The following is a 14,720-nucleotide window of genomic DNA, read 5'->3' as shown; positions in this document are numbered from 1 at the left end:
GAAAACCAAGAAAATTAAATAAATATGTATATGTATATATATAATAACATGGTTGACTTTTTTGGCTATGTTTGGAAGATGAATTCAACTCAACTCGTCTTACACCAGATGAGACCTACTATTTTTTCAACTTCACATAAAAAAAATTAAACACATCTCAACTTACTCCATACATTTCAATATAAGAAGTTTAGATATTTGTTATACATCCGCCTATTGTTTACAGCACACCGCACACTTTTTGACATGTCTTTTTCTTCTAAACACACGTTTACCTCTTACATTTTACATTTGAAATTTTTGCCCCTCCCTCCTGCATCTCCCCTCCTTGCGTTCTCCCCTTCGCCGATCTCACCCCACTATCTAGGCCTACCAAGGGAAAGGGCTAACACACATGCGCACGTGCGCGTGCACACAGAGAGAGAGAGAGAGAGAGAGAGAGAGAGAGAGAGAGAGCCACTACCCACCGTCGCCACATGCAACCCGAGAGCCTCTATTTTAGGAAGTCAAAACAGAGCAAGTTTTCTTGCACCGGTCTCAACCCTCCACCGTGCACCACCATAGGGAATCACCTCAGTAGCATCGTGAAACACCTCTTAGTTTCTCCAATTCCCGCCACCACTACGCAACAACAAAATCAAGAAGTCGAAACAGTAACAACATGGATTTTAGAAGTAGAAGAAATGAAAAACTAACACCACACACCATCAATCGCCATAGGAAAGTACTCGGACCATCACAGAGAATACCGATCAGCCACCTTCCGCCATCTCGTGCCATTCTGAGAAACCCACGCCGAGATCCTTCCTCTTCCTTTTGTCATTTCTCTATTTCTCTTATTCATCATGTTATCTCGACTTCACAACACTATCCCGAGATCATCACCACAATTTGGACTCACCATCACAGGGCTGAGATGGGGGAGGTGAGGCCGTTTAGGGCAGAGGTTCACATGTAGGGTGTGGAGTGTAGGATTTGATCCAGTGACTGATGAGAAGATTTATTCAGAAGTTAAACTCATCTCAACCTAAAAAAGTTAAACTAATCTCAATGGGATCCATAAAATATTACTATTCACAACTCAACTTAACTCATCTCAACATCCAAATGTAACTAAGTGTTTTTAAAGAAAACCATCCTCGAATCTCGATAATCTTTACTAGAGTATTGACTAGTTGGGAGGACATCTCTCCCAAATTGATATTGCTTTGTAACTCCCAACAACCCCTACTTTGCGGAGCAATCTTACTAGAAATAACGAAAGCAGGCGAGGAGGTGAGCAGTTCATTTATCGTTTTAAAAAAACTATACACATGCATGCACACATCACTTGGTATCTTCAATGGTTGCAGAAGTTTAAACCTTACTCTTGAAGAAACAAAGTTCAGGAATATCAAAGAGATTAAATCAAGATTAGATGAGATAGAACATAGCAATCCCTACCAATTGGTGAAAGTGACTTCTTCCTGGAACTAGGCGGCCTACCTCAACACTCTTATAGCAAAAGATTATCATAACCAAAAGATAACTTGACCAAGGCTTTGTAGATGAATTAAGAAATACATCAAATTTCAGAACCTGTAGATTGATGCACCGGTGTTTAATTAGTCGCAATGAACGGCTGCACCATCATCTTTACAATGCAAGGGCTGATGCAGACGCCATTTTAGAATAATCTTGTTCTTGAACTTCCATCCTGAGCAGATGATCATCTCACAGACAATTGAGGGGAAGGCTGTGCACATCTTATGAGCTTTGGCTGAAGGAATTCCCAGCATCAATAATTGAAGAATCTGGACAAGTACAGTTGAGCATCCTACTGAAAACCATTGGTAATTCATGCAGCTAAGATCCTAGGCGATGTACCTACCCTTAAAAAATGGGGCGTGGGCAGGGGGGGATTCCGGGTAGTGGGATCCAAAACTTCTGATGAAATAATATGAAGGTATAAATCTTACAACTCATGACATGTCAAAAAATTGGGTATTGAGATAAGGGTAATTGCTGTTGTACACTCACTTGCCCTCTCTCTCTCTCTCTCTCTCTCCCCCCTAATTTGGGGTGCTCAAGCTATCCCCAAACTGTATCTCTGGGAAACGTATATGTATCAAAAGTAGATCTATCTCAAATCTTTTCATAGAATAATATGTAGGCCTCGCAACCAAGAACTTCATCCAGGGAAGCCTGCCGCACATAGGCATCACTGGCATGATACCACACAGAACCATCATTTTCTTTCTGATCATTTCCTCTGCTGCTCTTCTGGCCCCCTCTCACAAATGCAACATAATGGCCTCCTCTCATGGTCCCAGAATGCTCCACTACTCCAATTAGGCGGTAATGGTGTTTCTCTTTGTCTATACACCTGTACATGCTCAAGAAAGAAAATATTGGAGTTCTTCATACATAAGAATCAGTCATCACAAGACATAAACGTGTCAAAAACTTATTCTCGCACCAAAAAACTTGTGGTCATGATGACTAGTGCGTTTGGGATGTTATTAAAATCCTTAAAAACGATAGAGGAGCAATTAAGCCTAGATTGTATCACACAAGAAAAAATTAATCTTAAAACTTTTATCAAAAAGTCACTGTATTTCTATCTCATAAGTTGAAACAAATAAAATCATAGAAAAAACACTTCTCGTGGACTGATAATCAGCTTCATATGCTGTTACATTACCCATGCGCAGGAAAAGCATTTTATATTGCAAATATGATAAGCGACCACCTAGCTAACTGGCAAGGCTCATTCACCAACATGTTTCAACAAACTACGATTATAATTTTTCGAATATGTTGCCTGATGTTTCATTAATGAGAGGCAATCGGGTGACCATAGCAACTGAATATACAGCAGAGTGCTTATTTGACCTAAAATTGACATATTCTAGAATCATGCCTTCACATGAATAAAAAACAAAGAACTAATACGAAAGCCCATGACATCGTGATTTGTTAAGGATGACAATATATGACACGAACTGTGAACCCAACACAAAATAAGCTGGTCCAGGTTTGATATAAATGGATTTGGATCAAAACACGTTAACCTAATAAAATATGATTAATAAACGGGTCAATTGTAGGTCAACCAGAGAAACCCACAATCCACCAATATAGGACGAATAAATTTTATTTTCAAATTTTATAAATGTTTAGTCTTATATGTATTTTTTTGTTGTCGAGAATATGTAACATTGATATTAGTATTTGACTACTTCATATCTCAAACCATTAAACTTTTTTGTTAATATGTAATTTTATTTTATGAAAATATTCATTTTCTTATATATTATTGATTTGAATATTGATAATAAAATATGTTATCATGAATCCAGTTGTAATTTTTTTTTCTATTGGCACCATGCCACTAGGTGTTCGAGAACAAAGTCAAGTTGTAATTGTAAATGATTCATATAGTTATTCTTTTATTATATATAAAATTAGAAAAACACTATAGACAAAAGGGATCCCACACACTGATGTGGCACACTGCAAGTGTGCCATGTCTCCCTCTCTCTCTCCCCCCATGCCCGCCATGGTGGTCGAGGACCACCTTAGGGTGGGCAGAAGACGCTAGCCGTCCAAGCGACACTGCTGGGGGACATTGAGCTCGCTATGCACTGTGCGTGGTCGATGGCCATCGTCAGTTGGCCAGGGTGGTTGGGAACCACCCCTAAGCCAGTAGAAGTTTCCGACGGTCCAAGTAGTGACCACCAGAGGGGACACAGAGCCCATAGCAGTGCCGTGAGCTTGCAGTGCAAAGCTTGCGTGGTCGGCAGCCGCCGTCCGTTGGTTGGGGTGGTAGGGAACCACCCCACAGGGGGGGGGGGGAGACAACACTGCCTAATGGGAAAGGGAGAGGGAAAGGAGGAAGAGGGAGAGGCATAGGGGAAAGGGGGAGGAGGGGAGAGGCACAGGGAGGGGAGGAGAAAGAGAGAGAGAAAACAAAAAGACGTGACACACTACCAATGTGCCACCTCAGTGTGTGGATCTCTTTGTGAGATTCATTTATGTCTCTAGCAGCCCTCATAAAATTATATTAATTGGATTAAAAATTAAATATATGGGTTAACTTAACCCATTTATATGAAACGGATTAAATGCGTCGTGTCAAGATTAACCCAATAAAAGTTAGTTATTAAATGGGTTAAGAGGGTCGTGTCATGTCACCTGTTATTTATATAGGTCGTATTAGGGTTTTAGGATCTGACCCATTTTATTAAACAGATTGGGTTTGGGTTGACCCATATAGTCTAATACTCACGACCCGACCCAATCTGCGAACACGAATTGACATCCCTATCATATTCATCCTATACACGAATATGTACAGATTCTTTGACGTTTGTTGTTCCACTACTTAACAAAAACTAAATCAGAAAGAGGACTCCCAGCAGAAAACTTCACATAACATTTTGTGCCTTTTTTTAATGACGTACAACCTCACCAAGGTAGGGTCCTCCAGACCCGCCCCTTGGGAGTAAACCTAGAGTACAAAACCCTTGCCCATCAAAACCATGTATATGGTGATTTAGGGGAACTGCTAAAGTGAAATTGAATGCAGGATGTCCGAGTCTACAGCTCATCCTAAGCTCACTCTTTGACTGCTAGGCTGCACCTGATGGGTCTTTGTGCAAAAAACAAAAGAACTTTGTAACCAAAATCCAATGCTTAGTCTTGACCATAAATGAGGAATGAAAAACAAGTGTATAGAAATCCAAAAAGAAAGATGGGAAAAGTACAGAAAAGTACAGAAAATACACATAAGAACGGTAAAGATGTTCACTACACATTATGTGAATCAAGAGTTTACACATGATAATGATAAACAACTTACCCAACAAAGATCCAGGTCCAGCTACTTGTAAATCATTATTATGCCATAGACAGACAGACACAGACATGTACAATAAAAGACAAAAGGAGAGCAACTTCTACCGATATACTCAAAGTAGGTGAAAAGCTAGTTGCATATTAACATGGCATGATGCAGAAAAGAGGATGATAAGAGAGGGGGAGTTTGAAAATTTTAATGTGACATGCGAAATCTCATAAGAGAGTCAATTGATCATCTGTACTAGGGTTTTACTCACGGTAAATACACAACTCCTGCACCCATATAAGATTGGACATGTGACCTCACATTCAATCCTTTCAAAAGGGAGAGGATGACATTGGTTATAAGAGCCATTGCCCTGTTACTACAAACTTTTTAATGTCTGTTACACAACTCATGCACAATGGGGATTCTTTAGTGGACATAATAACTGGACTTCTAATGGAGTGCAGCTTTCTACTACCATGCCAGGATTCATGTATTCAATGACAGCTTAGGGCAACCTTCTATCTTTTGTTGGACTTCATCTGTTAAACTATAGAGTGGGTGTAATAGTAGGACCTCTTGCATACAATCTGTACACTTGCATCAATCCAGAGACAATGCTAATTATAATCCCAAAATGACTAGTCAATATGAAATTTCCCAAGAATTACTTATAAAATACGGTTTCACCACCTAGACAATGTGGGACTTAACACCTATGACTGCTTTTATAGCTTACCCACTCTATGTGAGTTATTCCTTTTCCCTATATGTAACTGGGATGTTACAAAGTTTTTTCTTAAATTTCTGACGATGTTGTGAGGACCATGTCATACAGTGCTCCATTATCACATGATTGGCCTTACAAAGTGCTCTGATACCCTATTTAATGACTTAGGTAAAGCGTTAACATTTATGCTATAATTTTAAAAACGAACAGTCAATTTGAAACTTTTTAAAATTAATTATAAACCCAGAGGATTTAATACATGAATGATTACCTTAATAACTTGCCCACTCTATGTGAGTCATTCCTTTTCCCAATGTGGGACTGGGTGTTACAACACTAGAGGAGCAGGACTCTTCTACATTTACATAAGAAAAAGAACTAGCACACATATCAAAATTATGGAAAAGTGGCTTCTAACTCACTTGAAGGATCCAATTCTAATGTCTGTTCACCTTTATTTTCTCACCACATAAAACCATCACTTTGTTAGAGACTAATTTATGCTTGGAATTGTTTTTTTTTTATTGGCACCAGGTGTCCAAGAACTTAGTCCTGACTAATCCCAAATTTATTTTTAGAACTAAATGGCTGGTGTAGTGTAAAAGGACTACTTCGAATATCATGATCAGTAGTTTATCATGTGCAGTAGTTTATCATGCGCCTCACATTTCTCACATAGTTGCATCTCTGTTAACTCCCACCATGATATTCTCAAAGGTCTTCTTATGAGTGACTCAACTAAACAAACTGCTGGCTTGCCTTTTGATAATTCTCTTTTCCTGTGTACCTGGGCTACGGCTTCTTTTATATTAAGTTTAGCCTTTAAAAAAAAAAGTTTCAGCCTACTTAACAGGCTTCAACACAAAAAACAAAAAAGAAAAAAAAATTAAAAAAAAAAATTTCCATAATTTGATTCCAAAATTAATGGGGAATGTTACAAAAGATACAACACACTTTGTGCAATGCAGATAACTTTTCAATTATCAAATTTCACAGGGCTAATGTTTAGAAAATTTTAGGGTCAGAGAACATCAACAGCTAGTTTCACTTTTCCATTTCCCTTTCTCAATTCCATTTTTGTTGTTCACTGATTCGTGCTGGTGTTAGTAATTTTCTTAGTGTTATTAAGGGGTGTAATCTTTTAATGATGGGACAACCAAACTGATCCTCCTATAATAAAAATTTTTTGAACTCTCGGTGGAAGGTGGTCGATGGGTGCGCATTGTAGAGAGAGGCAGAAAGGTGGTGAAGGAGCTAGTATTGGGAACATTTAGTGTAAAACGGGTAGTGAAGACACTAGAGGAGTGCTCCTGGTCAGAAGAAAAAGAGTTTATCAGAACTTCTCGTGATGGCAGTAGATCCTTCATAGCACTACGCAGCTCTAATGAATATGGCAGATATTTGGCAATTATAGAGTACAGCGGTGGTGGGAGAAGAGGCATCCTTATCATCCCTGCAGAAGTAGAAGGAAGGGGTGGAGAAAGATGGCCTAGGAGCTTAGGGAGCTATGCGAAAGATCCCCTGACAATGTATCGAAAAAAAGCATTTCTGGTTTGCCAAACAGAGGAGTGTAGGAAAAGATGGAAGAGCACTACAGATAAGTGAAGGTGGTAAAGGAAAACCACCAATAGCAGGGGGGATCATGGTGGCTGGAAGATTGTACAAGGCGGTGTTGGTAGGTTCGACAGGAGCGTAACATCGAAACAGGGGCAGAAATGGAAATATGGAGGGTGGTGTTGTATCCGTTGGTAAGGGCACGCAGCAAAAGCAAAAGAGGACATACTTTGAATCATCTGTGGTTCAGAAAAAGGCAAACATGAAATGGGCAACTGCTGGCTGTGCAGGTTGAGTGACCAGGGACCTCAAATCTCTGAAAAAGCAATTGTTGGAAGCGAGAGATGCAGTGACTCAACTTATAAGGAGAGTGGAAGATGAAATGGGCTTTGGAATGGACCTGAGCCAAAATCAAACTGGATTCTTTAAAAGCAATCTGGCCTCTTGGACTTAAGAGTTCGGCTTGGGTGTCAAAAGAAAACCAAGTGGGCTGCTTCTTTCGCGGGCCGAGAAAGGGAACGACAAGGCTCATCAACTCACAGGCAAACCAATCTGGAGTCGGCAGGTCAAACACGGGTTTGCCCATTTCGAAACTGGGTCATCGTCCAGAATCACGAAACACTCCTCAATGCCAATGACTCTTGTGGAGGGGACTGCACAGAAACCATTGCTGGAACACGGTGATCAGGTGACTGGCATCCCGATGGAGGTTATGACGGCGAAAACGCTGGCGACTTATGATATGGCCGTAAAACATGCTTCCGACTTAGAAAAAGACACTTGGGCAGCCGAAAGTGACGGAAAAGACAACAGAAAGACATTCAAAACACCTCTGGCAGCATCAAAACACATAAAAGGAGGGTTGAGTTTGAATAGGGCTCGGGTAGAGGAAGGGCATTGTGAAATGCTTGTAGCAGGGGCAGAACTTTTACCAGAGACGTTAGGGGCTATGGTGGTGTACGATCTCGATGGGGATGTGGGAGAACAAAGCCAAGGGTCGAGATTTGACCTGGCAAAGGTACCCCAGATGAGCTTCATAGACAATGAAGGAGAAACCTGGGAGGAAGTCCTCCCACTAAATTATGTGCACCCAAGTAGAAACAACAATATCCAAGCGTCAGAATGGGTACTACATAAGGTAAAGGAGATCCAAACATTGTGTAGGGATCGTCAGTGATGGCTTCAAGGACCAATTCATTGCTCTTCTTATAGCCATGGAGGTTGGTCTTATCACCTCAGAAAATGAGTTCAGTTCAGCAAAGAAAAGAGGTAGAGAACTAAAAAGACTCAACTGGACATTTAATTACAAAGCTAAAGAGAGGTGTTCAGGCAGTGCAAGATAGAAGGGAAAGGCAACGGATGCAGTTTTATGAAGCCAAAAATCATTTCGTGGAACGTAAGGGGTCTGAATGAGATGGAAAAATGCTTCAAAATCAGAAACCAGCTTGGGAAATAGAAAGTAGACATTGTATGTTTACACGAAACGAAATTAAAACTCATCACTTTAAATACAGTTAGAAGTTTGAGGGGATGTAGTCAAGTGGGGTGGTTTCATTTGCCATCCAATGGAGCTCGGGAGGTATCTTAGTGATGTGGGATCAAAGGGTGGTGGAGAAGATGGAAGATTGTGTGGGCGACTACATGGTAGCTTGTTCGTTCAAGAATATTGTGGATGGATTCCAATGCACCTTTGCAGGTGTTTATGGTCTTAATATAGACCATGCAACTTGGTCTAGTTTCAACTTGGCAATGATAGAATTCTCAAACTTCATCTTTGAATAAGATTTACTAGAACTTCCTCTTATAGGTGGCTCCTACACTTGGTCGAATAACTAAGAACACCACTCTTGGTCAAGGCTCGATAGATTCTTGGTATCACCTGAATGGGAAGCATGCTACCCGAATCTTATTCAGAAGAGACTCTACAGGCTTTGCTCAGACCATTTTCCCATCCTCCTTGATTGTGGAGGCATTCCTAGAGACCCAAGGTACTTTAGGTTTGAAAATATGTGGCTGAAATCAGAAGGATTCATAAAGAGAGTCCAACAGTGGTGGTCATCATACCAACTTCAAGGAAACCCATGCTATGTCATGGCAAGTAATTGCAAGCTTTGAAGAAAGACCTGAAGGCATGGAATGAGCAAGTGTTTGGCAATGTAGAAGGCCAAAAATATACTCTGTTTGAAGAACTCAAAGGATTGGAGGGTGTGGAGGAGGTTAGGGAACTATCCGAAGAGAAGATAGCTCATAAAGTCCAAGTGTTTGTGGAACTTGAAAGGGTTACATTATTAGAGGAAATATCTTGAAGACAAAAATTGAGAGCCTTATGGTTGAAGAAGGGGGACAAATGCATCAAAATTTTCCACCGGGTGGAAAATTCGCATAGGAGGAACAATACCAACAACACATTGTTGGGTGATGTTGAGAATGGTAATCGATCTCTTAGCTTCTTGGAGAGGTCTTTAGGCAGCAATATGGAAGACAGTCCCAACATGCTTATGGTGGTGCATTTGGAGGGAAATGAATGACAGAAGCTTCGAAAATCGAGAGCGTTCAATGAAAGAGCTTAGGTTCAATACTTTACTTTATTGGTCGGTTGTAATTGATTTCAATGGAATGGGTTTCCATGAATTCTTGTATCGCTGAACTAGCACGCTCAGACGACGCTCTTGTATATGTCCCATATACCTGGGCTTTTGCCCTATTCTTATTATCAATAAAATTTTATTTACTAATAAAAAAATTAATATTTACAAGCTCCAAAAAATGTCATTCTTAGCGTTTCAGTTAGATGGAAGAAATTAGATTTTGAAGTGTCTCTCTCTTTGATTACTGGTGGGTCCCTTTTGTTTGACAAGAACAGTTTTTCATTTTAAAGAGTTGACTCAACACAATGAAGCTCCTACACTGAGAAAAGGTAAGTGTACACAAAGCCTCATCCTGACACCAATATTTTGATTGACATTAATTACATTATAACTTTCTTTTCTTCTTTTCAAAAAGTATAGCAATTGAAAATAATGTTAAACCAAACTCTCAAGAATCATATTATTCATATAAAAACTAAGTCTTCTGATCATCATAAAACAGAAGCAAGGATACTATAAATAGGGAAAACAAGACAAGGATGGGGTAAGCATTTCCACCAGAAAACTTCTACACTATCCAGCCAGGTTGTATGTGCACAGCACTTTTATATTTGATGATATTCCATTATGCCACTACAGTAAATTATATCACCATAACTTTTCTACCTATGACAAACATTCAAATTTCCATGACTTTCAAATGATTAACTCCAGCCAACTGGATCAAGCCAACAAAATTAGTATTGTGTTTTCATTGGCTCATACCATCCCACTCATTATATAGTTAAAAAAAACATCTAATATGCACCACAAAAGAGAAAGGACGGTAACAGCAACAGCAACAATAAATGATCCTGATTAAGATGCTACTGACTTTATAAATAGAGGAAAATATAGCTTTGACAGAGGCTGTCTGAGTAAATATAAACAAAATGCAAACATGATGAGAAAATAAAAGGAATGTAATAATGGTGCTTTGATAATTCAAAATGACCATTAGAAGACGGGAGAATACCTGGGATCCAGATACGGCCTAAGGTCAATTGTTTCTCTGAAACTGACATGGCCGTTTAATTTACTTAAGCGACCACGAGCATCTTGGCTAAACCTTTTAAGATGAATGGTGAGAATAGGCGGGGCCCTGTAAATGAGAACCCTTTTGGTGGCATCCCTTTTCACCTTCACACTTTTGGAATTCATATCCTCGTCCTCACTTCCCTCAGATTCACAGCTTTGAGCCAAAGACAGGGACTCATCGTGATGCACTTTACCAGTGGTACATTCCACACTATTTCGTGCATGAACATTACATGACTCAATTGCTTGACCGCAAAAACTTTCTTGACAACAAGTTTTATAGCAACCTGAAGAATGCAATTTCTCTGGAAGTGCACCGTTTATCACACCCGTTCCTTCTTCGCATTGAGAAACAACTGGATTCAGCTCGCCTCTTTGACCATTTTCAATTTGTGCACAATCCATTTTTGCTTTATGTAAAATCAAGATTTCACCAGCATCTTCAAGAGAAGCCTCATTTTTCATATAACCATTTGCCAAGTTTCCAACTTCAGCAGGACAGAGCAGTTGCTCATTTTGGCTGCCAATCTGATCTCCATTCAGCAAAATCGTCGACACATTTTTCACCGGCCTCTTTGCTCTCAACCTCTCATGTCGCAGAGTTTTCGAACAATTCTCACAATGCCAAGCATTTTCATTTGCGAGAAGCTCTGGTTTTATAAAATGAGCCAAACAACTCTCAACAGTCACCGGAGAATCTGTATTATCAACTTCATCTGGATCTGAATCGCTGTTGTTTCCCACAACAACAGTTTCTGCAACCACGTTATCGAAAGAGGGCCTTGGGGCAGGCCCCATAGAAATCTCAGGCTCATTGAACATGTCACCAAAGCCATCGAAGTCCATTTCATCTGGTCCATAGCCAGCAACTGATGAGGATGCTTCATCCCCTCCTTTGATTATCTCCCCAGTAGTGGGACTTCCTTCTTTATATGGCAGCAACAGCACATCAGTATCTTGAACCTGTAATGGGAGCTCATCTTCCCAATAATTCACTGAAGAATCTGGCTTTAGATTTGGCTCAACGTTGGCTGAAAAAGTCTGACTGCTAGAATCAGAGCTAACCTGTAATGGTGCGTCATTCAGATATATATCCTTGTTTTCAGGATCTTGAGTTATTGAAACACCATTGCTTTGTGTCAAATGACATTCATCTGATACAGTCTCCGGATCAATGTAATCCAACCACGTAAAATCATCCAATAAAGCTGATGTTTGCTCTACAACATTCTCAAAGACTTGCTCATTTTCATAAGCTTGAACAGCTAAGAGATTCTGTGAAGCCGAACCACTTTCACCAGCCACAACTATTAGGTCACTGGAACTTAATGGCATAGAATTACATGAAAAGGCCATCTCCTTTTCTGCAACGGCCTCAACCGCCTGTTCTTGGCAGGAAATATCATTGCTGGCTGCTAGGTTTGACACACTTTGAGCTGGTAATAAATCTGCATCTTTGTTAACTTTTGGCCGAGTCTTTCCACCTTTCTTGGGTGGCAGCTTAGTTTTCTTAGCTCGAGTTACTGCTTGTGCCTTTTTGGATGGAGGTTTTTTAGTTGGAACTGGCAGGGAAAGATCTAGAAAGGGCTCATACACAGTTGAAGAGTACCCACACTCAACACAACAAACAGTACTTGATATTTGGCCCCCAAATACAGCATCCACAAAAGTACTTAGATTTGAAGAAATGCCATCTCCCTTTGGGGAATTAAGTTGTTTTTTTGAGCCCAACTCCTCAGTAGATAAACCATCAAGTAAGCAACGGAGCAATTCATGGCTGTCATGCTGCTGGTATCCCCTAAACTGGGGAGCCTTTGAACAGACACAACCAAAAAAGCTTCTTGGATTAATCACATTTTTCAATCCTCCTTCCTGCTTGGTTTCAATAAAGAGCTTCTTCAAAGCAATCGTAAGGGGGCCACTAGAAGTGTCCAACTGGAAAAAATAATCCCTCAACATTTTCATGGCTAAAAGATTTTGCATGACTGAATTGAAGAAGCAAGTATTCCCAAGATTAACCAGACCTCTTATCACATAATTGCCACCTAAATCCAAATCAATCAGTGCACTGCTTCCTGCTTTAATTTCACTTGTAACACTGCCACCCCCAAACCAAGCGTCCTCAACATCCACTGAGGACCCTACTGATGATCGCCCCTTTATCAACTTCACAACATCTGATAAGACATTTTTATGGTCACCATTGTCTTCCATCTTCACAATCGGAATGAGTGTTTTGCAAGGAAAGCACCAACAGAGTTGAGGTTTCTCAAAATGAATTACCAAAGGGTGATGAGTCTGCCTAACATGCCGAACAGTGTGACTTTGAGGGCCTGTTGGGAGTCCAACCCCTCCACAGGCATAATGCCCACATTCCAAACAAACCCATATGGGTCTTGAGTCCGATATAGAATCAACTGCAGCCCCACCTTTCTTCTTCCCATGTTTACCTTTTCCCTTATTCCCCTTACCATCAACCCTACAATCTTCACACATAATAGGTTCTGAAGACCCAATTCTAGCTGACAGTTTACTCAAATCAACGCCCTTTTCAAGATGAAAACAGGGTTTTCTCTCTGTTACTGCTGAAACTTCATCACCAGCAGTCTCAGGACTAGGGTCAGATTGTTGGGGAACTTTTTTTGGGGAATGGGCCGCAACCCGCTTCTCCTTCAGAGGACCTCGGCTCTTCTTCTTGACTTTCTTCCCCATTTATCCCTAAAACCAATTCAAGACCACCGATAAGCACTACATCAATAAATCAATAATCAAAGAAACCACCACAAGCAATCAACAAAAGCCCCAGCAAACAAAAATCCAAACCCAAGAACCACTCATATGTACATTAATGGGCATAGCAAAACAACGACGAAAATAGACGCGTATATTACTAATATATACTAAGAGTGATAGAACAGGAAACAAAAAATTACAGGGTTTCTATTACTACAACAAAAATTCAAGCATAATCAATGAGAGCCAACGAAAATGAACAAAAACCCAAATCCCAGTATCTGCTAAGACGGATATAGAAAAGTAAAAGAAGCAATTTAAGAATTCAGGTATTTCGAAGCAGAACCTACACGACGCAGTGGATTAAAAAGTGAAAATAAGAGTTCCAGAGCAATCTATAAGGTGAAGTAAAGCGTAAGTTTGGGCACAAACGTAGTCTTGCATTTTTTTAAAAAAAATAAAAAATAAAACTTTATAAAAAGATATTTTGTACCTAAGAATCAGGAGGAAGAAGACCAAAGATTGCTTAGAGAGCCTCTCGCACGGGACTCAGACAAAACCTTGCATAGGAGAGAAACGAAGATTGATGTTTGAGGGTTGGGATCTAACGAAGTTCGAGCCTCGAGGGACACAGAGACTGAGGTGTTCGCATTTGAATGGCGCAGCTCCTACTCCTGTCTCTTGAGTCCCAGAAGGTTAGTAATAACGAAGGAAGTGAGTTTTTTTTTTTTTTTTTTTTTAAATAAATTATTATTGGATTTATTTTACTTTATTTATAATCTTATTTTAATATTTACAAAATTATAAAGATTAATTAATAAAACACTCGACATCATAACGAAGAAGAGAAGAGCTTTATGGTTTTACCGTTGAGATTTGAGAGGTAAACTCTGATAAATTTTGTATTTATAACTGTTCTCATGGATGTGTGATTTTTGGACCTATAATTTTTATCTTTTAAAATTTATTTATTTTTTATTTAATTGGAAAAGTCTTAAAATAATAATTTTATTATTTATGTCTTAAATATTTTTAATTTTCTTGTTATATTTAACACTATTTTCTTCTGATAGTATAATTTTCTGCTTTTTTGTATTTTTATTTATTTCAATGAAGATGAAATAAAAGTGAAAAAGGAAGGTTAAAGGGGAGTTGAGTGGGGCAGTTAGGAGTTAGGATCCCTCTATCCAAAGCCTTAAGATCCAAAGGA

General features: G+C 39.6%; 1 protein-coding gene across 4 annotated transcripts; it reads right to left on the bottom strand.

Moving 5' to 3' along the window:
• Positions 1–62: 62 nt before the first annotated feature.
• On the bottom strand, positions 63–14,188 carry LOC109003444 (ubiquitin carboxyl-terminal hydrolase 2-like). 4 transcript variants are annotated; one of them, XR_004801931.1, is made up of 5 exons: positions 14,004–14,188; positions 10,716–13,495; positions 1,444–2,365; positions 706–987; positions 63–621 (listed from the first exon to the last, which is right to left on the bottom strand). XR_004801931.1 is itself a non-coding variant. In XM_018981563.2 (3 exons), exons 2-3 carry the CDS (start codon positions 13,487–13,489, stop codon positions 2,125–2,127), a joined length of 3,015 nt encoding a protein of 1,004 aa, XP_018837108.2. In that variant the 5' UTR covers positions 13,490–13,495; positions 14,004–14,188; the 3' UTR covers positions 1,065–2,124. The 4 variants fall into 4 exon arrangements, 1 of the variants encoding a protein (XP_018837108.2); XR_004801930.1 differs by having other exon boundaries at positions 63–987; XR_001998141.2 differs by having other exon boundaries at positions 63–987; positions 1,579–2,365.
• Between the last annotated feature and the right edge of the window lie 532 nt (positions 14,189–14,720).

The sequence above is a fragment of the Juglans regia genome, chromosome 7 (genome assembly GCF_001411555.2).
Source record: "Juglans regia cultivar Chandler chromosome 7, Walnut 2.0, whole genome shotgun sequence".
NCBI classification, from domain to species: Eukaryota; Viridiplantae; Streptophyta; class Magnoliopsida; order Fagales; family Juglandaceae; genus Juglans; species Juglans regia.
Note: the sequence above shows the minus strand (reverse complement) of the source record. Positions and strands in the feature narration are given on the sequence as shown.

Bases quoted from the DNA above. Each gene is read 5' to 3' on its own strand.
- LOC109003444 (XM_018981563.2), bottom strand. From the start codon at position 13,489: ATGGGGAAGAAAGTCAAGAAGAAGAGCCGAGGTCCTCTGAAGGAGAAG. The intron at 2,366-10,715 runs GTATTCTCCCGT...GAGCATGTACAG, and splicing joins AGGCCGTATCTGGATCCCAG to GTGTATAGACAAAGAGAAAC.